The sequence below is a fragment of the Limanda limanda genome, chromosome 11, assembly GCF_963576545.1.
Source record: "Limanda limanda chromosome 11, fLimLim1.1, whole genome shotgun sequence".
Taxonomy (NCBI): Eukaryota; Metazoa; Chordata; class Actinopteri; order Pleuronectiformes; family Pleuronectidae; genus Limanda; species Limanda limanda.
The window spans coordinates 17,961,984-17,989,789 of NC_083646.1; the positions used below are offsets into that span (position 1 = coordinate 17,961,984).

Genomic DNA, 27,806 nt, shown 5'->3' on the forward strand with positions numbered 1-27,806 from the left:
CACATTCAAAACAAACAATTGTAGCTATAGCTTTGAAGAACAACATACTAACAAAGGAGATGTAACAAAGAAACCAACTGTCAAGTAGTACAATACAAGAAGAAAAACAAAGCTGCTGTAACCAACACTCGAGTTGGGACAGTGTTTAGTAAATGGATAATAAATGTGCTGATGTATTGCTACATGCTGTGAATTTGATTTTGTATTCTTTAAAGCAACACTATGAAACTTTAAACGATGGTTCACTGACTTGGAACAAGGGAAATGTTGCCAGTTTCATTCCAACTCCTCACCCTGAACATCTGTTCTTGCTCTTTGTTACTTTAAGTTGGTGCATATAATTATAAAATCAGGCCCAGCAAGTTCAAGAGTAATACCTAACTGTAGATCAATTAAAAATACTTAAAAATAATTTAAAAAAACAACATGGATTGTTGATAAACTTTGATGTAATCAGTTTGGTTTTTGTTGTCTTTGGTTTTACATTAAAACCACGTAATCATTCAGACACGCAACCGAACAGAATGATCACCACGTGTGGCTGCAGGGGGCGCTGATGCTCAGTAAAAGTTACATGGTGTTGTTTTAACTGACAGTAGTTACATTTTTTATTCCAGCCCAGAATCTGGAAGATTATTTTTCTGTTGTGTCATGTGAAAAAAAAATTGCTTTTGATCTTATTTCATCTGATTCTATCTCCTACTGTCTCCTGCTGTAACAGTGGATTCTCCCAGTCAATAAAACAAGTTGACTGTACTTACTGAAGGTTGGATTGGATAAAGAACAAATATACAGACGGGTGACAAAGCAAATACCGACATAATGTATCTTTATGAGGTGTTGAGCCACCGGAGCATATTCAATTGGCCTCGGCATTGATCCTACGAGTCTCTGAACTCTAATGGTGGGATTATCACTGTGGTTCAATGAGTGCTGACAAACATATCAGTGCAAAATCTCCATAGTTGTGTGTTTCAAAAGTTTTCATCTAAACATTCAGTGATCCCCTTGCACCCTTTGGATTGGAGACATTTTCATACTGGCAGTATAACAGAGCCACCAGATCCCCTCGACACAGGAGTGAAGCGTTCATGCCTGCACCGCTTCGCTGCCGATCTCGCCCACTTGTCGAGAACATGGTGAAGGGTGATTCATCTGACCATTACCCCCCCCCCCACACACACACACACACATCTCTGTAGATCAGTATGGTTTCTCTGCACCTCTACACTCACAAAGGGGCTTTCATCTCTTCACCGCTCTCTATGTGATCGCCGACGGAACGGTTCTCCCTGACCACGGTCCTGCATTGACACTGTAAGACAAAATTATTTTCTCAAGCATCACAGCAACTCACAAGCATCAGATTTGAGCCGTCGATCACATTTTCGGACCCTCGTTACTAACGTCTTTCCCGTGGATCCAAACACAGATGTCACTTAGTCACTGTCATATCGAAGCACTGGCCAGTTGAGCCTTTGAACTGAAGCTCCTGCCATCTGTGCCCAGACAATAAACCCTCTGTCAAAGTAAAGATCTTATCCTCCTGACATCTTGATAGAAAACGGAATTAACTGGTCCTGCTCAGCATTTTGAAACAGGCCACATGTGAAGTATAGACTCATACTACTTATATATACTTACACTTATATATTTGCATCCATTATCTTTCTCCACTCCACTTTATTCAGCTCCTTCCTACACAGTCCCCACAGTCACCCGTCTGTATATCGGTGTCTGCAGAGAGTATGTCTATTTTTAAAGAACACAATAAACCTGAAATATCTGTAGTTTAAAACGTGTGAAGATTCTCTGTATGCTCGTATCAAAACATTAGCACCAAACTATCAAAGGGAAGTTTCCATGTTCACTTAATGAGCATTATCACCAGAACTGCATTATAGTGAGGGTGACAGCTTTATTGTGTTATTTCTCTCAGTCTTTCCATTCATACAAACAATTGGTTAATCTGAACAAAAGCCTCAAACATAAGTTTTAATGATATTTTGAGACATATTTTCAAAGGAATTTTTGTCTAATGTTAATACACTGGGTAGATTTGCAGGTACTTTCACAATAATGAATTGATGCAACCTGTTTTTTCAGTCACTGATAATTTAAAAGAGAATTCAGACCTGAAGAACCTTGATGCACTTTCTCATTCAGTCTTTCCGTGTCTGTGTTTTTCCATGAAACAGTCGGTTGTGTAAATTAGCCACAAGCAGCCTCGCACAGAACGGAAGCTGTAGTGTGATCTCTGATCTATTTTAGTGAGCGTGATGGCCTCGCCGCCCTCTCATCCCTGCAGCTGCTCAGATTGGGATTCATGCAGGCCGTGTGTGTGTGAGTCACCATCCAAGGGGAGAGGGAGAGCATGGATGAGAGAGGGTGAGGAAGGAGGAGAGAGCAACAAGCAAGCGACACAGGGGAGGTGGGGGCTGGTGTGTGTGTGTTTGTGTGTGTGTGAGTGAGTCATAAAGCCTGACTGGTCGGGGTGGTGATCCTTAAGGTGCTATTTCTGGAGTTGCCATTAATTCTGTCTTACATCCTCCGCTGCCAGCCCCTCACTATCTGTGTGTGTGTGTGTTACATAGAAAACAAGGCTAAAAGCATAAGGAATTATAAGAATAAAACAAAAATAAAAAAAGAGAAATATCTTTTATATTCATATGGTTTTAAAAAATGATGTTGGCAGTATAATTCGCTGTAAAGTATGATAATACAAAAAACATAAAGGTTTTTTCACTGAACATGTATGATGTGCACTCAACTTAACGAAACAGTTTTTATGTCTAACCGGTGCTAACCTTTAGCCGTCAGGATCAGTTGGACACACAATGAATCACGTTATTGAATACTGCAAACTCCTGCGACCACAGTGGGTGAACACTGTCAACGTTCCTTAATGAAAGTCTCCGTATTGCACCAGGGTTACTCAGCTCTGTAATATCATGTCATATCGAGAGCCACATGATATAATACATATGTGTACATACCAGAGGTGGATCAGCACGAGGCTAAAGGAAAGGTACGTTGTGGGTTCTTGTCTGCACACAAGACAATTAGCTTTAGTAGCGAAGACCAGATATGTCGAGTAGCCATTTAGGGCTTTAAATAGTGAATTAATGAAGCCAAGGCCGATCAGGTGCTTAAAGAGACTAACCACTTTTCATTAAATGATGTAAAAACTCTTATGACACTTTAAGTTTTATGACATGAATCCAAGGGTTTAAGAGTGGAGGCACTGATGTGTCTGATAAAAACAAAACAAAAAAAACATCTAAGTTTGTGGAGAAACTGCAGAAATTGAAGAGATTCCTTGTGTTCAGTGTTGGAAGCAGCCAAGTGCCGTCCTTTTTTTTAGGTTGTGTTAGGTTTACGGTGTTTGGGTGAATTAAAGGAATTATATTTCCCTAGTGATATACTCCTCTGCTGCTATTTCCTTTTCATTCAGAGCAACAGATGCAGATACTTCCTCTAGAATCGATATACAGGGTAATGACTCTTCTGACTCTACTTTAAATTCAAAAGTAAGAGCAAAAGGTTACAGTGAGTGAAGTTGTGTACCTAAAAATAACAAGTAAAGAACATCCCGCCTCCACCGTAGTGAACAAAAATACCTTTATACTAAAATAAAATACAATTTGACCACTACTCTTGAGTTTTCTTTTCATTTTTTAATACATAAGCGTTGTTTTTATGATGAATCATCAAGCAAACCTGAGAGGATTGAGAGGCACAAATAAATAAAGCGTGGTTTAAATTATTTATTTATTTGGTAGAAGAAAAATAAATACAAATAAAGTGGAACAAAATGGAACAGCTTTATAAAGAAGACTTCCCAGCTACATTCCTTATCACAAAACCTATATAGCTTTACATTCAGACACATGCAGAATCACATACAGCTCGTTGTACTCACTTAAAAAGCTCAAGTGCTCTGGGACAAAAACACCATACATACAAAAAAAAACATATTGAAACAAGCAGCTAACAAAATCATACCTGTGAGCAAACTTATATTATTGGATTTAAAAATGTCATGATAATATGTATATTTAAATTTCCCTGCATCCCTCACTACCGTGCTCACAGTGTAAAGCAGCTCAGAAGTTCACAGCACTTGTAAATGGAGAATAAAAGTATATTATTAGAGCTTGTATTTGTTGTTCATCTCTTTCAGACATGGATTATGTTTTAATGAAGAGTTAGTTATGAATAAAACAGTTTACCTGGATTTTCTTAAACTATATTTAGCTGTCAGCTTTTTAAAGATTATATTGCTCTGCGATGTCAAATCATTTTCTTTTCAGGGCGACTTCTACAAGGCCATCTAATAAATATGTCTGCTGTCATGTCGTGCTTTGCCTTCCATGCATTTGCCATTTTACACACTGTAAATTATTGCTTCGCATCTTCAGCACCACTCAACCCAATCAGGTCTCACATTTTCTCCTTCTTTTCTAATCCTCCTCCTTCTCTTTCCTCCTCTTCCTTCTCTTCATCACCCTCTCCTGTCTCTCCGTTTGCTGCCGTATCCTTGGCTCCGGCTGAATTTGTGTCCTCTGTGTCCAGCTCCAATTCGCTCTCCACCTCATCATCTTCTCCTCCCTCGACCTCTCCGTTCTCCTTCCTCTCCTCTTCCCCTGACCCTTCGGTAGCCCCCTCTTTTGTCTCGCTCACATCTTCCTCCTGGTTACTGTTGCCACTGCTGCTTTTGTCGCTATCGCCGTCTTTTGTCTCGTTATCGGACTGAGTCTTCCCTGGGTCGCTGTCGTTTTCCGTCGCCTTCTGTTCCTCCTCTGTGTCTACATCATTATTCTCGTCCTCGCTGTTTTTCTCCCCCTCTTCGCTGACTTTATCTTGCTTCTCCTGTTCTGCGTTTTTGCCCTGCTCGTCCTTTTCACCCTCAGAAGATGCATGACTTCCATCCTCTTTCTCTGCACTTTCCTGGCTCTTATCACTGTTGCTACCGCTGGACCTCTGCTCCTCAGACTCAACCTCCTCCTTGCTCTCAACCTCCTCCTTGCTTTCGTCTGTGACCTCCTCTGCTGCTTCTTCTTTTACTTCGTCCTCTTTCTCCTCAGGTTCTGCTGTTGCTTCATCCTCTTTTTCACTTGGCTCTACATCTCCCTTCTTCTCTTCATCCCCCTGTTTTTCATCGTTTGTCTCCTGGTTTTCCGCCTGATCTGCTTTGCTGGCAGAAGCATCCTCTTCTTCTTCTTCTTCTTCTTTGGTGTTTTCAGCAGCAGCTTCCTCCTGCTCTTCTGACTTTTCGCTGGTCTCCTCTGCAGCTTTTGCGTCTTCGTCTGGAGATTTCGGCTCTTCTGACTTTTCGCTGCTTTCCTCCGCAGCTTTTGAATCATCATCTGCAGGTTTCTGTAATGAAATAATACCATGGAAACAATTTATCGCTCTCAATACTGTATTTTAATAGGTATGCAAATGGTATAATTACATTGCTTGAAGATAATTATTCCTGTGACCCACACTCTCCTGGAGGAGTGACAGCACTAGAGTCATGAGCTCTTACAAATCAAGTGTTTCTCCCTGAGAGCCTTCTAATGGAATGTCAATCAATGCACAACAAGTGATGGAGGAATAAGAAAGGCATGTGTCCAATGGTCTTTTAACCAATGAGTATTAATTGATGTCATCAAATAACAATTATATAATTATATAATTTTCCGGTTAAACATTAATGGGTGATGGTGGTATTATTTTCTTCCAAATTTCAAACTTATGAATATTAGTCCCCTAAATGTGTCTGTAAATATGTTTTTATCAAGACCCATTACTCATTCTCACAGAAGGATGTGACAATGTGGAAAAGTGCCCTCTGTATCCCATCTCTAAATAAAACACCTGGATCTGCCCCCTGATCCAGATGTGCACCAAAATTTAATGGATCCTTCCCTGACCTTCAACGCATCCATCAGCAAAGTTTCTGTCCAGTAGCGTTTTTGGAAATAGACAAATCCAGATTAAAACATAACCTCCTTGATTATAAGTTTCTTTTAAACATTGCATCAGACTCAGCTAATTACTTCTAGTATTAATGCACAGTCATAACAAGATATAAACAACATGCGGTCCCATCAAGGCAAATGTACACCTGCCTCCAGTCTATCTCTATAAAGACGTCATTACTGATTCGTGTAATAGTCTATCACATGCACTGCTCTTTGCTTTTACCTCTTCAGCCGGCTGCTCTTGAGGGGCTTTGTCATCAGTGTTTCCATCATCAGCCTTTGATCCCTGGTCATCTGGGAATAGGAGGAGAACACAGACTCACTCAGCATCGCAAACAACTGAGGCTGATTTTAAAAAAAGAAAATCAAAGCAGGTTAAGAACAAGTATCGAACATGTGGAAAAACCATGTGTTTCATCATCCTAATGTGTGATGTTGAGTTTTGTACGGGCTTGTTAGGTGGAATATAAGTTGAAGATGAGTGATAAGTGTCATCGCAGTGTAAATATGAGACTATTTATTCATCTCACACGGGCATAGGTAGACTTGTCGAGGCCAAATCAGACAAAACAGAGGCAGAATGGTCATAAGTGGATGCACAGCTCCGCAAAGATATGAATAGTCATTTAATATTTTAGAGAAATCCACAGAATTAAATTAAGCGGAATTAAAAAAACGAAAAACCGGCTAGATGCTGGTGAGTTGTGATTAATTCAATGCCAGCCTTGTTATGTGAAAACCTTCATCAGTTGGATTTATGTGCTGATGACTTTCCAGGACCCTAAACCTTGAATTCCTCAATCACAGCCCATTACATCATTTCAGGAATCCATAAAGCCCTCCTCCTATAAATAAGGGAGCTTTTATTCACCACGCAGTAAGTGACTTGTTGGAATTATACAGCTTCTATTCAGCAGCTGTTTTTTTCCCCCAGATTTGAACAAATACAGCACAAGAGTGACACCTGGTGGTCAAAGGGGGAAGCAACCAATCAATTTTTCCAGGCAAGTAAACAACTTGCCCAGACAAAGGAAGTGTCTGGTGTTGTTTTTATAAGGTGGAGGTTGTTGTACCTTAGAGAACCTACTGCTCTTATTACCTCTCTCACACACACACACACAAACACACACACAATATGTATTAAAGAGATTCCAGGGCAGATGTTTATCTTCAGGATCTTAGATTTAACACGAAGGGAGGATGGAACCTGCATTTTCTTGTTTAGTTTGAAGAAATGCTTGGTTTCCTTCGCTGAAGCTTAGATTTTTCTTTTCACCGACAGTGCAAGCCACAGACTGTATAAAGTGCTTGAAGCTGGTTGCGTACAGCAGCACAAAAAGACAAGAAAAACAAAGACGCACAACGAGCCTTTATAACAACCGCCAGATTAGTTTCAGCTATGGAAAATATCCTCCGGTGGCCCCCTGAGGAAACACCTGTCACCAGTTGCAGTCTAAACAATTACAAAGTGATAGTGAGACTCCTGCTGTTTAAATGAAGACATCACACAAACCCAACAGCAGCCGCACACACTCGTTTCTATTGGAGCGCTCAGCCCAGCGAGCCAGGTTTGTTGGAGTGCAAAATTAATAAGGGGGATTTTCAGTTTTCATGTGAGCATGTGCGTCGGAGGCCTTTGGAATAATTAACCCTAAACATCATAAGAGGAATACAACTATACGCTCTGATAAACAACATAATTACACACTTGTTTTTGAAACACAGGATGAGACTGAAATTTCCAATCAGCAATAAGCGGCAAAAGAGTGGTGGAGAAAAAAAAACAGTGTAATTAATGTCCTTAATATTAGTTTCCCCTTCCACACATACCAGTTAAAGAAGAAAAATGACTCAGGTAGAGATTAGAGGAGTTTATGGAGACATTTAATGCATTTCAAATGCAAAACTGATTGAAGTTTAGCTATGGCGGGAGATGAAACGTTATGGTAATAATAACGGACTTCTTTAAGAATATTTTATGGAAATCGGCTGCATTCATTAACGGCGATGGCTGAACGACTGAGCGTAAGCAGTGGATGAGCCGCCGCGACTCTAAACATCTTAACGTGATTTGAGGATGAGGCACGGGCTCATGAAAATGCTAAATCAAATTAAATACAACATTTAGAACATCCCCTCCTCGCTCCTCATTAAATCCAGTACATTTGGGTTGTGACTTTGGAGTTGCCCGGACAGTTTTGTGTATTTGTGTGGGTGCCCAAGTGTTTTTTTTTCTGTCATAATCAGACAGAAATTACACACACACACACACACACACACACACACACACACACACACATTCCTACATTGGCGCACAAACAGCGACGTAGCACACACCCATTTCAGAGGTAATGCAACATCTCATCCATCAGCGAGAGGTAAAACAAGGATGCAACTGTAAGCGGGTATAATTACTCACATAAATGGCTCTTGCTGCCATTCTTATGAAAGGTAGAGTTATAAATGAGTGGTTGTTGCGAAGCAGGGCAATAAAACACAACTGGAGATGAAGTGATAGCAGCAAGTAAATAACAACAACCTCCCGCACCTCAACTAGCCAACTACTGTATGTCTCTATTTACACACACACAACACACACACACACACACAGAGGATTTAAGTTTTAGGGTACTTCCTTGTGCATAAAACCGAGAAAGAAACACTTTACAATAACACAATGGGACATTTCACTGATCTCTGGTTCCACTTGTTGTGCACATTCAATTCTCATAAAGACACTGACACACTGGGGGGAAACCTGAGAGCAATTGACACCAGGTAATATGATGTAGATACTATTCCATGAAATATGTAAGGATTACATTAATAGACTTAATTAATAAAACACACTGCACAACCCTCTGCCGTTCCCTGAGAGCTCTGAATGTCAACAACTGCCACAGACTATTTCCTGGCACAGCTGTTAGCAAACAGGCACATGCTCCCCTTTCATTCTGCAGGATGTGAGAGATGTTACCAATCATCTCCTGTGTACTGAAGTCGAAGTGAAGAGTTTAAACTCAACAGGGGGTCAGACGATAGATGAAATAAAAGAACCACGTTGTATATTCCGTCACGATATTGTTTATGAATACGCAATTCTAACGGCGAATAAGACAGTGCAAGGTTTTTGTTGTCGTCCAACGTTGAATTGCAGTGAGCAGCAGTGCCGAGCTGAGAGCTGTGAGGTCCAATATCCTGTTTAAAAGCTTCTCCACTCCTCCAGGAAGCATTAACGTGCACAAACCACACAGTGCATTCAAGTCCTTGACTCCACAGGAAATCTGTGGCAGACAAGTTCAAGAATGTTTTTTTTCTTCATCTCAAAATTGAGCAGTGAAAAGATTCACTGAGGGTGTGTGATGCTTTTTAAATGGCTGTGAAGTCGCTGCACTGGAGAGGAACCAGCCTAAAAACCTATAAACTAATCATTCATCCGAGTTAGTTGTTAATCTGTCACGTAACTTTTCAGGGGGTTGAACGTCCTTAGAGCAGTGACACATGAACATGAACCGAATAAATCTTTCCATAAAGTGTTGAGACATTACTAATCATTAGGGCTGGGCAACGATTAAAAGTTTTAATCGCGATTAATCGCATGATTTCCCTGATTAATCACGATTAATCGCAATTGTATACGCAAAATCCAATAATGAATTAAAAAGTAGTGTATAGCGCAATTTTATTTTCAATGTTCTGCCATATGAACGAAAGTGCCATAACATTTGTTGTGCAAACACTTTTAACATCAGCATTTAATACAGTAGCAGTTAAATACAATATTCAGTGTAAATCTCAACTTAACAATGTTATCAAAGCAAATACAAAATTAAAGCTCAATGCGACTGCCAGGGCATTAATGTTATCCTCTTCGTTATGAAAAATCTATACTCCTCCCTGCGTCTAACGTAGTCTGCCGAAGCCTCGCTCCACTCGCTGTTTTGTTGAGTGATTTGCAGATATCAATTGTGTGTTTTGCATTTAGGTGATATTTTAGACTGGAAGTACTCTGGTGATAAGAAAATTCACCTTGGCAGTGGCTACAAATTACTTTGGTTCTGTCGACTCCGCCGTCTGGAAGAACTTTAAAATGAAAATGGCCATGGAAAAGCTCCGTACCCTTATCCATGGTTGTTTATCCGCCAATTATTTTCTTTTTTCCGATTCCACAGCAGTCAGCAACAGACTTTCACAAAATAAAAGCCTGACTTTCACAATAAAACAATAAATAATCAAACCTGAGTTAATGCGAGATAAAATAATTGACTGAGTTAAATAAGTGATGAGTTAACTCGATTAAAACGAGTTAACTTGCCCAGCCCTACTGATCATATATAATCGAGATTTGGGTTCACTGAAATGTTAAAATCAAAAAATCAAGCCATAGAGAAATATTGGTATATATATTTAACTTACTGCACTGTTTATGAGAAAACCACCTGAAAAACAACAACTTTATTCGACATTTAATGTGCAAAGTCTACTGATCACCCATCATCCACTGTGTAGGTTAATCACGGTTGGCTGTTTTGCCAGTGTAGTCCTTGAGAGGAGAGGAAGGCTAAATGAAATCAAGTGTACAGTATGTCACCACAGCCTGATGGGAAACACTGTTGTTACTCCATCCCTTTTGTAGTCAACAGGCACGATGAGACACTCAGGCATTATCACCTCTGACAGGCCTAACAAGCACTGGGAAGACATGTTCCTGGAAATGCTGTGGATGTCATGGTCAATAGTGTGTGTGTGTGTGTGTGTGTGTGTGTGTGTGTGTGTGTGTGCGTGTGTGTGTGTGTGTGTGTGTGCATGTGTGTGTGTTTGTGCGCACACGGGCAGAATATAAATTCTTTCAAAACAACTCAATGCCAGAGGTTGCCGCGCTAAAATGTTTATGCTTATGCCTATAAACCAAAGCCTGGAAAAACTGACACGTCCACCACAAGCCTCCGTAGTGTTAAATACACACTCACTACTTAATGTACCTAAATCACTCCACACAACTATCACCATAAAGCACAGCATATTGCTTACGTACTGTATATACAGTCGGATTTACCCCAGTCAGCACATGCCTGAGTTATGGCGGAGTGTAAAACAACATGGGTACTAACTCCGGATGGTAATTAGGAAATGTTGCCACTCAGCAAGCGTCCTCCAGTCACTGACCAGGGTCCTGTTAAAAGGTTTAATGACTGTGTGGCCGGCTCCCGTCACAGAGGCTCGGTTTATAGTGATGCTGCACAGAGAAGCCACTGCAGCTGCTTCAAATCTGATGACTGGACTGTTTGCTTCTTCATCTGTTTCTGTCTACGTCTCTCTCTCATGCATACACACGGTGTCAGGAGAATCATAAGCCTCAGGGTCGAAGTGATGTTCCCTGGAGCTTGACCTAGACTGCTGATTAAAAGTCATGATATTTGATTTTACTTATTTTATTGGATCCACATTAGAAGCACATGGGTGTGCCTCTGGTCTTCATGGGGTCCGGAACATGGCATTTAAAGTGCAAACAACTGTGAATTAAAAATACAGCTACTGCTTCTACTTGTTTCACCTTTTTTTCACCTTCCTCTTGTTTTCACAGCCTGGCATCACCTTACATCCTTTATTGAAAATGGTTTTTAAAAACTCTCAGTTGATTTTCCATGTTTAAGGTTATCAATGGTCCCGATGGACAAACTGCTCCTCCCTCCATTATCTATACTTTGAAATATATGGGCAGACCCATCTTCAAGAGCAAATAAACCCAAGCTGATTTGTTTGGTTTCCAGGCAACTCATTTCCTAAAGTGTACCTTTAAAATGAATTAGCAAAATGGGACTAAAATATCATAAAGTATATAAAATACTGTATATATATACAAATATACATTTCTTTAAATATCGTGTATGCACTAAACCAGATACACAGGTACTGTACAGTGTGGGGCCCTGTAATCTATCAAATTGATTATATAAAGTATTTCCAGTGTACCACATCTTTTACATCAAGGCATAAAAAAATACCATACATTATTTCCAGCAGTTTAGAAAAGGTCTCTGCTTAAAGGGCTTTGACATTAAATCAGAGCAAAGCTGTGCTTCCCAATGTTGCAGTCGGACAGGCCCAGTCATATTTCTACAGTTTATGGATTTAGTTCAATATTTTAATAATTCAAGGCGTTGGTTTCTATCACTTGTCTCACAGGTTCCTGAAACATTGCCAACCATTATCTCCATTACATGAATGCTTGAATCCAAATGGCTTCTGTCTATTCAGTGGAATATGAACAGATTTTGAATTTGACTCTTCTCTCTTCTAAAAAAAAACACACCAACAAAAAACGTGACGGCTGCTCTTAAATGTAGCTAAGTACCTGAAGCTATTCAATTAATGATCAATTAACCCAGTAGCATTTGTTATGGTTGTATAATCAATCATTAAACCAAGTTAGAGTGATAATTCAGGTTCTGTAAAGGCCTCGGTGAAATAGTTCTCATTGATTGAAATTCGTGAAATTTCACATCCTTTGACCCACATGTTTGTACTAGAACTGGCAAATTATGTAAAAATGAACAGCATTTACTCAAAGTTGTTTCAGTCACCGTTGCTCAACCTCTGAAAAACCCTCCTGAAACATGCAAAGCAGGCTCCATGAGAAGTGACAGACGTTAGGAGAAATGTGTGTCGGTGAAAGTGGCACACGTTACCCCGACGTTAGACTTCGTATGTCATCGGCGGCACAGTTGTATGTCGCAGCCGAAACACTTGTTAACAGATTAACGTGGCAGATTAGCACAGCTCCCCTGCTCTTTAATCCGCTAATCCTGCATCAAAGGGTCATGAAGAACCTGTTTCTGTCGTATAGTGGAAAAAAAGGGGGAGAGATGAAAGTAGACGGTGAATGAAAGAGGGAAAGATGGTCGTGTTGTCTGGAATGTGGCACATGAGCTTGTGCACAAATAATATAAGAAAAAAATCAACACTCACACACACATGACTACTTTGAAAACACTTATCACACTTTCTAAGAACTTGGCAAGGGAGGGAATAAAAAAACTTCCTTTAAATGTTGCCATCTCTCATCCTCCGCCGCTTAGCCTCTTTTTGACACAGGCACACGATTTAAGACACACAGCCTCTTTGTGTACATGTCTCCTGTCTCCCAAGGCTGTTTTGAACCCTATTTCACGCTGACAGGCATTATAGAAACATATGCTAACAGGGCTAATTCCCCACGGCAGCATCAAATGTTATGACACCCGAGGCAGGAGGTTGATCTGGCTGGATGTCTTGTATATATGCAGACACATACACACACACACACACATGAAGGGATGACACAGTGCACACACTCAAATATGCAACAACCTTCATTCCTTTCGCAATCAACTTCCAAATAAAAGCAAGAATCTTTCCTTTTTACGTTTGGAAATATGTTTTTTTTGTCTGTCTTTTTGAAAATATTTCAACTTAATTGACTTTGAATCAAAGCCCCTTCAATGAAAATAATGGAAACCGACTGCTGCAGTATTCAAACAACAGGCTATTCAGAACACAAGGTTTTGAGATTTTGAGTGAGGTGGACGCCCTTGAGGATTCATTGCTAAACTTAACTAATAATGGATGCCGATTTTGTACTGTGCAACACGGTTTCCGAGATCGCTTGAATATTAATCCAGTGGAAAAACTTGTATTTTTAAAAGCAGCACCTGTTGTTGTACACGGTATTGATTCTGTTGAATTCACTCCATTGGAATTACAGTTTTCATACTGGTCATTTTCTTATTCATCCCATTGTCTTCTCATGTCTGGACGACTGCAATGCACTATTTACATGCACTAGGCAGTTCATGGCCTCAGCTATTGGAAAAACGCTGCCGTTCACATTTTAACACCAAGCTTAGGGCCTGTTGGAGCTATTTATTTAGTTGTAGTACTTAGTGCTGTTTAGTTTATTATTTTGTTTAGTGAGTATTTAGTTTTTGGTTATTCTCAGTCAATTTGCTTGATTTCATTATGATTAGATTTCTATTAGTATTCTAGTTTATTATTTGTTTACTTTAGGTGTTTCTTGTTTATTATTTGTGTTTTGTTTCATTTGGGCACGGTAGGGGGGCACCTGAAGTTATATAGGTAGGCTGTCGGTAAGGGACCAGCATGCACCTGGGTGGGCAAATGGTTTTTTACCGGAGCGGGAGAGGCACAGGAATTTTCTTTGTTCTTTGTTTGCTCGCTGTGTGGTTAAATAAACCACGCTTTTTGTTGAAACTGGACATCTGTTTGGACATTATGTTTTTCCCATCCGCGTACACCACAACCCATGGTGCAACAGTGGCCCTTTGATTAGTATAATTTGAAGTTTGATTTGATACTTTTATCTGTTTGACAATCGGCTGCTACAGGGCCCATATCTCCCCTTTACTGGCTGCCAGTTAAATTTTGGAATTATTTGAAGAATCTTTTAATAACTTTGAGAGCTCAGCACGGGGGGATCACCGGTTATACTGACGCTGTTGTAGGTTTTAGGTGGAGGCCGGTACCTAAGGGTGACCAGACTCCAGGAACTCAGTGCCTGAGGAAATTAGAAATGCCATCACTTTACCAGTTTTTAAATCTTCGCTAAAAACATCTTTATAGAAAAGCTTTTTTACAAGAATGCTACATTTAATCTGGCTTTAAAAGGATCTTATTTGCCTTTGGTTCTTTATTTTACGTCATCTTCTATATTTTTGAATTCTCTTGTTTTGTTCTGTGTTGTTTTATTCCCATTTTTTTTCTGAAGCAATCATATAACTATGGTAGTGTGCCCCCCGTGTGCATGCCTAAGTCATATACGAGTTCACAGAAATCAGTGAACAGACCCCCCCCCCCTCTTGTCTATACCTTTCTGCCTGTCCTTCCCTTCTTGATGTACAAGGCACTTTTGTTGATTTCCGAGCAGCAATTTGGCTGCAGCAAAGGGCAGAGACAAGTAAAATTCTGCTTTGATTACTCTAAATGGAGAGATTATCCAAGTGAAAGGCAATTATCCAAACCCCATCCATACCTCTTCCTGTATATCCCTGTGCCATTCTTTACTCCCTGCAATTGTGCTTTACCATTTCAGACTATTCATTATATTCACCTTTTGTTTCCACCTGTGCTCCTTTTTTTCCCTTCTCCTCTGCTTCCTCGTAATGTTCTCCTCCCTTCAGTGTCTCAACCTTTCATTCCCTCTTCTTTAACCTTCTCTTTAATCATCCCTTCTCTTTGGCTCCTGTCTCAACCTCATCTGTCCAGACCTCTTTTCTTCCACCTTTTATTCTGCTCCCTTTCTTCCCATTCCTGCCGGTCTCTCCTCTCACTTCCTCTCCCCTCTCTTCTCAAGGGCCCCATTAAACTGAACTGATCACAAAGGCCCTTTAGGAAAAAGGAACGTTGATAAACATTCTATTTTGAGGTTAGCAACAGATGCTAATTGGTTACAAACTGAACATAAGCAAAACAACTGAAGGTGTTTTTTGGAAGAGAATCTAACATTGGCCCGACTGGACCAGTAATCCACTGACTAACAACCCGACATCTGTGTCTGTCTCTATGTGGAACAGATGTCTCTTGAACCCTTCATCCTCTCGGCTTCACATTTGACATGTGAATCGTAAATTGTCAGAGAAGGTGAAGCAACCAGGTTTGGTGCAATTTGGACACAGAGCAGGGTCAGTATTAATAAAATATAATACATATTGAATATACAAGCCACCAGCACCCTGTAGCAGTCAGTGTGTGTGAGTTGAACATGTCTTCTTCTACGTCCTCAGATAAACTACAGCATGTTTGACCAATTGGGTCAAACCATGTGTCAAAATTACGACAGATAAAACTGATAGGCCTTATTTGATTTTTTTCTACATCATCTTATTGTACTGAGAAACATACAGATGCAGATCTCTGTCGTGGCAACAACATTCATAGATTCACATGCTGTTTGTCAATTTGTCTTCAAAGTAAGAGCACCATGTTCATTTTGTTGCTGCAATGCTTTACATTAAGTGGAATTACAGAGCATTTATTTAAAAAAGTTGTGAAGTTAGGATTGTCACAGATTGTCACTACACACTCGAACAGAAATAAAGTAAACTCGTTTTAGGAAAGACTTTGACAATCAAATCTTCACTGCAGATAAACCAGGTAAGATGAACACAAAGTTGTCTAGCTTCACTCTGCATCTTATACTTTAAAAAGCTCTGCACACAACATCCAGTGCATAAACAATGCAAATTTGACAGTTTGAGGTAGACTCACTAATGACAAGGGATAATTGTCAAGTAGCATCAGATCATTAACACAGGACCATTCTAATAAGGCAGGTTTAGAACTGGCACAGCACTAAACTAATTTAAAAATGAGCTGATATAAGAGTATGACTCTGTTGTGTGAAGCGAACAACAGGCAATATGTCTTGTTGGTTAAGTCTTTTAAGCCAAATGTCTTTGTTATTGTAAGTTCAAATTCATTCCATGACCTTTGCTGCATGACTTGCCACACTGCCTCCACCTTGTCTCTGCTGTCGCTAACCGCTGTGTTCACTCTAATGAAGCAGAAAAGTCGGAGGCTTTACAATACACCAGACAGAAACCGCTGTAGTCATCCTCCGACTGGCTCCCAGAAGCTGATAGACAGTGAATAATGGGGACTGGTGTACCGGCACACACACACACACACACACCCACGCACACACACACACAACAAAACTAACCCCGCTGTCACAACAGAGGTAGCGCAGAACAGCGGGCGAATCTCAAGTTACTGGGTCACTCTGTCTCATTTGTCTTTTTGTCTTCTTCTCTCTTTCTCTCTCGTACCTCTCTTTACATCTATCAATCCCTATCTCCCCTCTCTCACAATTGCATTCATAATGACATGACACTTTTATAATAATCTTTTTGTTTTTGGTCCAATGTTCCATTGCGCCAGGGATCAGAAGTGTGGGTTACATACTGTGTTCTTTCCACACTATCTGCAAGTCAGCCAACTTTGTTTTGGCTGGGATCTTTCCTGGCAGCAGATCGGGGATGTGTTTACCTCATACCCAAACAGGGCAGGATTTCCCCGAGGGGAGAATAACACTGAAAACATGGCGGCTCTGCTGTGAATCACTAAATAGAGTTGATCAGAACGCCACGATCCTACTTTGAAGCTGAAGTATACAAACAAGACCAAAACACACTACCTGCCCTTGGAATGCTGAGGGGAATAAAACCAATTTAGAACCAAGCAGCTGTGATATTAGCTCATGTTTACTTTAAGAAAGATAAATGGACAAATAACAAGTAAGCATATGTATATATTTTCTATAGAAAAAACAACGAACAAAAACAGAGCAATGAAACCTACTGTACCGTAAATGAAGTCTGTTCAGCACCATGGACAGAGACAGACTGACGGCCAAACAGAGACTTAAAGCCAAGAGACGAAAAAAGGAGAAAAAGTCAAATATGGGCTCCTTGTGAACATGGCAGCTTTTACACAAAAATACTTTATAGGTCAAACAGTGGAGAGTGCATGAGAATGTGATATGCTCTCTCTAAGTCGTTCAAACGATCTTGTCTGATGCCTGATCTTGTTTTCCGAGCTGTCTGTCTGTTAATTCAATCTCTGGTCAATGTCGCCCAAGGGGACCAATAACGCGACGTCGTTTTCTGTGCGTGTAACATGACATGCCACAAAGTCTTATGTACAGAGGATAATTGAGGGTGACATGATGTATTTTAGACGCACACTCACAGACACACACAGACAAAGATTCCTTGAACCTCTTGTTTTTGATGCAAACTGCCAGCTCCCCTGAACCACAGACACAGTCCCCCGTGCTCCTCCAGGCTTCTGCCGTCAACTCTCCTGCCAGAGGAGAAAGGAGGCCACATCTATCACGAGCCGCGCGATGATGTAATGCGGTCCACACAGCAGCAGGAGTTTCAATAAGGTCAGCGGCAATCTGCAGAAAATCTAACTCCCTTCTCCTATAGAGTTTGCATCAAACAATTACCTCTCCCCTTGTTATTATAATGGTTTACAATACAAACGCCATTCAGGGCGAATGTATGTTTTGCTCCCATTAGCAGCTGATTGATTGAATATTTATTTAAGCCTCGGAAGACACATTGAGGGATAAGATTCACAATGGTTCACGATGGCAGGAGGAGTACAAGTAGCAAATAAGCACAAAAGTAAAGAGTTTTCTGCTGGATGTAAAAACACATTGATCACAAGCCCAGAAGGTGACGTAATGTGTTTCTTGTAATAGTGGGTAATGTCATCATACAAGACCTACTTTCAATATTTCCAACTGGAGTTTGTGCAGAGCAACAGCGCCACTGTGTGGGCATTTAAGAAGGCAGAAGGTTACATAAGATTTCAAACAGCGTGCATTACATCATGTCTCTATAGTTTCTAATCCTGTAGGTTCTACAGCCCTGTTTGGGCCACATGCTTAAGTAATTATTTATGACAAAAGACAATTCAGACATACAGACATTATAACCGGGGAGCAAATTACTACAGTGTATGTCAGTGTCATGTTGTTGTTGTTGTGTTGGAGGGGAAATGCTTGTTTTTAAGCCGTACACTCATCTTCTGAAATTGCATGAGCACATGCAATCACACTTGTATGCACACGCCCACCTGGATATTCAATTCATCATGGATTCATAAACAGCCATGCACCCCCACACCACCCCACGCACACACACAAACACACACACATACACACACACACGCACACGCACACGCACACGCACACACACACACACTTTCACACACGCACACACATGCACAGACACACACAAACACACACACATGCACACACACACACTCATTGTCCTATAGTTGTGAGGACACTTGATTTTTTAAATGTCAGCACATCACATCCAAGCCTACTTCATCCTTTTGTGTGGTGACTGTAGAGAGCTGCAGAAAGTACAAGTAATCGTTAGGAATGATTTCTGTATTGATATGGAATATAATGTATTGTGAATATACATATTTGTCAGCTAATTAGACCAGAGATCTTTACAGAAATGCACCAGTGCAGTTCTATTCTGTTTTGTCTATTTGTTATTTTCCTCTAATTTCTGTCTATTATGAGCTATGATGTCATTTCCTGATATCTCCCATGCCAATACGGCTCGTTCATTATTAATTTCTTGTCAGTCACCATGATGACATCAGCGTGCTGCAACACAAAGGTCTTTTTTTTATCCACATTAAAAATGGTTTAAGAAAAAATTCACAGCAAGGATGCCTTGGTTTCCTTTCTTTCGCGTTACAATGTTACACCCCTACGACAAAGAGCAGCTTATGGAATTTCTTCTCCACATATTCTTCCAAACAGACGCATTTCCATTTATGTTTATCTATCCAAGTGTTTTGTTTTTCAACGACTCTGCATATACTGAACCAAAAAAAACACAGTCATTTCTCCTGATATCTGAATCTGAATGAGTCTAAACACATCTTGTGTCATTCCTCTTCACATTCTTTTATACGATCAAAAATTACCGTTGTCAGAGACGGTGAGGGTCATGCTCTGTCCGCTCCTCTTCTTCCTGAGAGAGAGGAGTCTGGCTTGAGAGATTTCTCTGACGATGGATGACAGGTGTTCCTTGTTGCTTCCATTGTGGCCTGGAGGGGACGCCTTCAAGTCTCCATCTCCAGTATCACTGCACCGGACTATGGACTTGCTCTGGGAAAAGCGGAAGTCTAGTCAGTTGATGAATGACCAATAAAGAGTTGTATATCTTATGGAAGTTAAAAAGCGGCTGCACAATATGTCAGGAACCACCTCCCATTGAGGTTAAAAGGTTTTCTGGTTAATGTTTCAAAATCTGTTTATGTAAAACTCTTGAGTTTGGCGTTTACAAATCTGAACTGGCCAGAGCTGGAGAAGTATGTTTCTATCTTTCATTTCAACCCCTCATTAACTGAAAACAGTAAACTCTGGCCTTGTTTGTGAACAACAGCACCTCCCCCTGAAAAAAATGCTGAGTGGAAATCGCTCAATTTAAAAGGCTCTGTTAATGATCTAAATAATCTCTGCAAAATGAAAGCAGTTCTTACGTTTCCATTTTGCTTGGAGAATCTGTAGATAGGTGGGAGAGAGTAAGCTTTCACTCTGTGGACAAAACAGACAAAACATATGTGACTTAGTCAAATTCCTCTCTACAACAAAGAATCATGAACACATGCACCTTCAGTCAGCTCCATAAATACCTGAACAAATATAATTGAAAATTAAAATTGAGGGTTGAATGATTATTGTAAGGTTTGAGCATTAAGTAATGTATAATATGTGATTGATCAATGATGCTCTGATTTTCCAAACACTTGAAATATGGAAACAACCTGTTAAATAATGTGTGTTTTTGACTTGCTTTGTGTTCAACACGTGCCTGAAAACAGAAAATGTTTTAATTTGTCCATTTAAAAAAAATCTTTTATAGGCACTTGGGTTTTCTGCTCACATGCCAATTATTCATGTTGAAAATTATATTTGGAGCTGAGGGACTTTAGCTTGCAGGAGATTTGAAAGAGGACATTAACCCAGGAGGAGTAATTAGCTGCCGCACTGGAACAAACTGAAGGGTCTCCACGAACCACCTCTCAAAACCATTCATTCTTCCTCTTATTTTCCTTATTTATTTTTTATTTTTTACTCAGATCACTACCATGCACAATAATATTTAACACTTTACATCTATATTTATATCATGGTCACTTATAATGGTTACATTGCAATATTTATATTTCCATCATGCTATCTTGTAGTATTACTTATATTATGGTCACTTACTTTTTAATTATTTTCTGTATCATGGTCACTATTGTTGCAATATTACTTATAATATTTTTGTTTTCATTACAATAACACTTACATCATTCCACTTTCTCCCCAGTACCTGCTTTTGCACAGTGTCTGTTTTTCAGGTTGTTTTGCAGGTTGTTTCTGTACTTTCATTACGTGTAGTTTAGTAGTGTACATATTGTGATCTTTTTTTATTGTGCTTCTTTTCTCTTATTTGCTGTAACAAGTGAATTTCCCCGTTGTGTGGATAAATAAAGAAATCTAATCTAATCTAATCTAATACTTTTGATAAGTAACAGTATCAGTTTAAGCTATAATTTCGGACCACATAATCACACACTTCGCTAGTGTCCTGTTGAATCTACTAACTGTCACAAATGTCAAGCTTCTACATCAGTTTGTGAAGTAAGAACATTTTTAATTTCTGTATTGCAGGATAGGTGTGAGTGCAGTAAGTGTAAGCATGGAAAAGAAATTATAAATTCTACTCCTATAAAAGAAAACAATATTATGTTGTTATTTGTCAATGTATGAGAAAAACAAATATGAAACAACCAACAATCTCCTGTAAAATGACGCCTTTTATCAACAATATTTTTTGTAAAGGCAAATAACACAATGCAGACGTTTGATGACATCACAACTTGTTTGCAATTTTTTGATCAGGATGTCCAGCTGCATACACGTGCACCTAAATCTCATGTAGTGCAGTGCTCACCCATTCACCCTCCTGGTCCCTCTCGGCTTGCTGAAGAGTAGGTCACTGTACGGCAGCTTCTTAAACCTGTCTCTTCCTACAGCCACATACAGCTGACCGCTCTCCAGCTGACTCCCTTCAGTCACCTGGTGGCCTTCGTAAGTGAAGAGGCTAGAACACACACACACAAACACCAGATTTACACCCAGTTCTTGGTGATCTTGACCATAAGAAAGTACAGGTGTAAATGGAATCAGGTTAAAATCATGTATAGATACAAAGTGGAAATGAAACACATTTTAGTGCCAGGTGAGTCAGAGAGTCAAAAGCTCCCTCATGTATGTTTGTACCAGTACCAGTATATACTGTATATGTGTGTAAGGTTATTTTTTAAAGTCTATGTTAGCATAAATGACTGGAAGCAGTTAAAAAAAAAGAGTGTATTTTTCATTTATATGTAAATTTATGCAGCATAGTGATGGAAAATCTAATGAGATCATCCGCTATAAGGGACGAACATGTGGTGTAGGTCTGAAGCTTGTGTCGTGTAGTGTTCTTGATTTATTATGTTAAGAAGAAGACATTACATCCTCATGTAGAGAGATGTCTGGTGGATGCTACCTTCGAACACCCCCCAGGACTTTCAAACCCATCTTCTCTGTGATCATCTCTAATATCCGTTCAAACTGGCCCAGCATCCTCTGGTGGATGAGCAGCCTCACTGCAGGGTTCAGCACGTCGCCATTGGCTACCACGCTAGGAGAAGAAAGTGACAGTGAGGGATTTCCATGGTGACGGTATCCCTCTGAGCTCATGTGTCAGAAATCAGCAGTCTATGACATTATCTTCCACTTCATTCAAAGACAATGGCAGCTCCATTATTGTGTATAATACAGTGGTGGAGGAAGTATTCAAAATGTTCTCAATTAAAAGTACCACACAAACTTTTCTACTTGAGTGAAAGTAAGTAAATACTAGCTTTGAAATGCACTTCAAGTATTAAAAGTAAAAGTAATAAAAGATTGCAGCCAATTCCCTAATGCAACGGTCAACTATATTAGTAACTGGGGTTACTGTTAGTTCTCTTTAGCACAAAAATAATACAGATGTTGTCATATTAATTCAAAATGCTGCAGATGATGCTAACTAAAACATATTGTCATTTTAAATAATGGCCGAGTCTCGGCAGTGACCTCTTCTAAATTAATTCCAGGTTGATGCATTGTAAAAATTCTGATGAGTCCAAAGCAAAAAAAAGAAGTATCCAAAAATAAATCTACTTGAGCAAAGAATAGATACATGAAAATGTACTTAAGTACAGTAATGAAGTACTTTGTGACATCCTACCACTGTGTACATACAGTATTAAGAAGTAAATCTAATATAATGGGGTAAAATGGTGTTAAATTGGGGAACTTTAACTCACAATATTGTACATGGCTCCTTGATGGGTTTCAGGAATCGAGCCGACACAATGATTCGAGTCGGTGGCAGCGGTTTGGCCTGGAACAGAGGGATGAGAAAGAATGAAACGTGTTGTGAACCTAGGAATGATTTGCAAGTTTGTTGGCACATCAGTGAGTTCCAGTTGGGATTTAGGGACAGCCTCAGTTTCCCAGCGGAGGCCCAGGAGAACAGACCTGTGCAAATAAAGCACCACGTGTGCGTCCTCTAGGGGCAGCGGTGCTTGGAGAACCAGAGCCAACATGGGGGGTGGGAGTCTGATGGAGCAATATGTGTTTATTAGGCAATGTCAAGTATCTTCTAATTAATTTTTTCTTTAAATCCATCCACATTTTAAATTAGTTCTCGGCTTTTCTTCTGTGGAATTTTTTGCTAAGTTACAAAAAAACATTCTTGTTTGACATCAAACCCTTTTATCCGAAAAGCCGAAGAGAAAGAGCTTTTGTAGACTCTGGAATAATCTGTCTTTAATCGCTGTGTCGACAAAAAGCACGATCCCTCTAAAACCCTTTGAGGTGTTGAGGTCGCAGAGAGCGAGCTTCGCAGGTCTTGTCCCATAACACCTGGTAACACACTGTGACTCTATGACTGAGATTTGAATCCTGTGAGAGAAAGAGATAAGAGAGCAGGCGTATTAAAAGTCCTCTGGGATCAGTGAGTGCACCCTGGCAACAGAGGTTTAGGCCACAAGTGAAAAAAAAAAAAAGTGCTGTAAAGGGAAAGGCTCTCACCACATTTCAGGCTAAAAACTACAAAATAACATGCATCATAAAACTGAAATCGTCAAAACTCCCTAATTTGCTGCTCATTAAAAAAGCAATTGCACTTCCATTTTGACAATTTCCCTTTCACGTCTGCTACAGAGAGCAGCTGGTAACAAGTCCAATCAGTCTCTAGGTAGCAAATATAAATACAAGATTTGATGTTTTTCCACCGGCAATGATTTGTTTTACATCATGTGGCCTTTTAACGGCGAAGAAAAAGCCCACTCAGCCCTTTTTTTGTGTCCATCCATCACTTAAAGCTGTTAACAGGGATCTTACATGGCTTAATAAGTCAACGGACTATTGCACCTTTACATCTTATACATCTTGTACAGTTGATAAAAGTGTTGAGTGTAGATGCAAGATTCAGCAAAACAGCACATACGCCTGCCGAGGCTATACAACCTATCTCGCCAAGTTCAAGAAGTGAAATAAAAAAAAATTCTAACTCTTTTATTCAGATCGATTCCAAAATTGAACTTCTTTGAGTAGTTCTCCACCCTTCCACGAGATTTCATATACATTGGTTAAGTAGTTTTTGAGTAATACTGCTTACTAACAAACAAATGGCAATGAAAACACCACAGTGACACTCAGTAGTATGTATACCTCTGCCAAGGCTGACCAGTGTCCTTGTGAAACCATTTTTAAATAAAGTAGATCCTGAGAACAATTTGGATCTGTGCAAAACACTAAATTTCAGTTCCCTAAAAATGCTTGATTATATTCATCAATAATTTTTTTTGGGAGGAATCAAGGAAACAGTCCAAACCCAAAATGATTGGGATCTGCTCTGACCCACAACACATCCTTTTCTTCCAGTAGTTGTTGTGTAATCCTGCAAACTAATAAACAAACACAAAACATAACCTCCTTGGTGAAAGTAATCAACATCATATAAAAATAAATGCAAAAGACAAGGTTAAAGGAGAAATAAACAACAAATTTAGATCTACTATGTGCAAAAAAAAAGATGCTGAGGAAATGAGTCATCGAAGACTTCATTAATCCAACCTACAATTGCTCCAAAAATCAATGGACAAAAAAACTAACTTGCCTAGCGTCCAGCCCGCTAAGAGTTCTCATCATTAATCGACACAATCAGCCAGATCAAGTGCAGTAGTGAGGAGGCCCTTGAGAACTGAATTGGTTCTTTTAATGCTCGCCAATCACAGAAGCAACCACAGCCCCTTCAGGTTTCCGGTGATGACAAAAAAGCTTTTTGCCAGCAGGTGATAAGACAGAATCAGGCAGTGGAGAGAGGCAGGGCTCACACACAGGAAACACCTCTGAGGCTCTGACCTCAACACCAGGGACTGAAGTTTCTGTCTTATATTTAGTACTGAGGGTCCTGACGGAGACTTTGTGTGACCCGGGGTAGTAAAATAACGTTTGGTGTATTAGGTGAAGTAGACGCTTTGTTTCCTTCCACAGAATAAACTTTGTATTTAAAAAGAAAGACAAAAACATTCCGTCTCATCTGGAAACAGGACATGGACGAGCCCGGCTTTAAGCCGCCCTTGTCTTGGCTGTGACTTCACAGCTGGTGATAAAAGATGCATTCAAAGGAGGGATGATTATGATCCATAAATCAATAATTCATGGCCACTGAGACAGCAACATAGTGATTCTTTGCAGGGAACAAAAGGGGAGAAAAGCTCAACATAACACCTTGCTTTCTAAGCCCTTCACACTGTGAGCGGCAGGGACTAGTGTGAAGGTGATGATGCCAAATCCTCATGTATCTTGCATTTAGGGGCAGTTTCAAATGTTGAAGGGTTGGATTGAGTTAGGATATTGTAACTGAAACCCGTCCTTGAAACCATAGCCGCTGCAGAAGGGTTTCATTAATCTGCAAATCTCACTGACGATAAAGTTCACACAACACTTCTGTGATTAGGGTTTTCGTTGTCATCGTCATGACTCTCTAATACTCTCTAATACAACTGGAAATCAAGCAAAAAACGAATCCTTAAATAAGTTCCAGTTTGTGATTTTTTTAGGAACATGTCTTCTTTGGCTGAGGATCCACCAAACATCGAGACTGTCTGAGTGACTGACAAGACAATTTTAATTATGTAAACACCTTCCATCTCAGCTGATGTTTATATGGGGCCACAGATCATAGTGATGGGCACAGTGGCACAGTCACCATGCTGCACAAGGAAGTCCCTACTGATGCACAGCGAACAAATAGAGCATGGTGAGCTCTGGCATCTGATTGCACCCATCGTGAATTTACCTTTTCTGAGTAACTTTATGCCAGAAATAAGTTTTTGAGAAACAGACAGAAGAATTGCTGACTTACATGCATTGGTAGAGTCTGCAGCAACCTCCTCTTTCTAGATCCAATGTGGATGTAACTGCAAGAAAGAAAACAAAAACATGAGGTGAAGTGTAAACATGAAGAAATCATCGACGGCACTCAAATAGCAAAGTTACATTTAACATATAAGGAGTGTGTTTTTATTCATGTTTATATTATATTTATCTTTTCTTTGCCATCAACGTGCCAGGGACTGCAGATGTAAATGACCCTGCATGGCTAATTTACAAGTTAGATTTAAGTATGCAGGTTAACTACTGTGCATTGCTCTTTTAAAAAATATTAACACAAAAATAAACATATTTAGTGCAAGTACATGCTTAGCTTGGGAATTAATAATTGCATTTAATGTATTATCTTCTACATTGAAACTGATTACTTGTAAGATCCAACACTTTTAAGTCTAAAGATATAATGTGGCATATATGCATTGAGTGGGACAGGAGGATGATACAGTGCTATATATATTAAGCTCTATAAAAGTGAGGATATGTATATATACCCAGTATCTTTCCCTGGATATTTTGTGAAAGTATACACATGTCATGTCCCCAGAAATCCTTCCAACTCAGCTGCTTCACCACTGCTTTCTATGAATAACACGGCTGCCCAAATCTCATTACCTGCTGCATAAGTCCACGTCCACCTTATTTAAGCCAGGCCAGAGGCAGCACACCTCTCTACAGGGCTGATCTCATCATGCTTATCTCAGCGATCTGATTCTTATCCACTGGTGTAAAACTGTTGTGTCACTTTAAGACCATGGTTGACAACATTGACCGTGGAACCCAGTGTGGGATACAGCAATATGCATTTATAGCTTGAAGTTAGAATTACTTGGAACTACTTGTAATCGTAGCTGAGCAGGCAGGTAAGACCCTACATCCCCCCACATTTTGTATTCAATATTAATATGCCGGCAAGGAGCCAAATGGATCCGTTTTTACGCATAGTTGTAATATCCTCAAGACTTTGAGAAAAGTATCAAGTTGTATATAATTTGTCACATTTGCAATGTAGTCTTACTCCAGCTTTTTGAACCTCTCCCTGCCGGCAGCGACGTACTGCTCCCCGCTCCGCAGGCTCTCCAGACAGTCCACCTTGTGGCCTCCTCTGGGCGTGTAGATGTTCCTCACCGCTCCGAACGGGGCCTGGATCCCGCCGGACACCTCTCTCAGCAGCGTCTCGAAGTTGGACACCCTCTTTTGGTTAATCACTATCCGGCGAGCATCGTAGTACGGGTCACCGTTGCGGAACATGAACACGTTCTTCACCACCGGCTGCGACAAAAAGTTGGGCTTCTCCGAGCCCATCGTTCGTGCGTAAAAAGCGGTTCTGACGCGCGGCGCAGAGAGCGAGTGGGGGATCTTTGTTAAAACAAACTTGGGACCGGATGATACGGGCTGCAAGACAAAGGCTTACAGGCCATTGTAATTACATTAGAGCTGCTCCATGCCGGCCACACGTACAGGGTTAAGTGGAGCTGAAGGCGGCACGCAAATGTTCAAGGAGTTGTTTTCGCACAACAGCTTCCGGAGCCAAATGCTGCCCACAGGTTAAATGAGGCAGAGTAATCAAAACAGAACCACATGCACGGGATCCGGCGTTGTACAAGTCAACTATCCACTAGCTGCACTGAGTGTCAGTGCGCTGCAGAGGTAACTGTGCGGGGTTGTCCAGCCGAGCGTGCTCCTATCGGCGCCAAGTACGCGCAGCAGGTGACAGGGAGAGCCAGGCGGGTTCGTGCCGTTTCCCCACGATG

At 40.3% G+C, this 27,806-nt stretch overlaps 1 protein-coding gene across 1 annotated transcript; it reads right to left on the reverse strand.

The window, feature by feature from the left end:
• Window positions 1–1,089: 1,089 nt before the first annotated feature.
• On the reverse strand, window positions 1,090–27,357 carry LOC133014571 (doublecortin domain-containing protein 2-like). Its single transcript, XM_061081835.1, has 10 exons — window positions 27,071–27,357; window positions 26,027–26,081; window positions 22,917–22,993; window positions 22,112–22,246; window positions 21,512–21,661; window positions 20,049–20,103; window positions 19,491–19,674; window positions 6,196–6,266; window positions 4,509–5,379; window positions 1,090–1,124 (listed from the first exon to the last, which is right to left on the reverse strand). The coding sequence occupies exons 1-10, from the start codon at window positions 27,355–27,357 to the stop codon at window positions 1,090–1,092; spliced, it is 1,920 nt and encodes a 639-aa protein (XP_060937818.1).
• Between the last annotated feature and the right edge of the window lie 449 nt (window positions 27,358–27,806).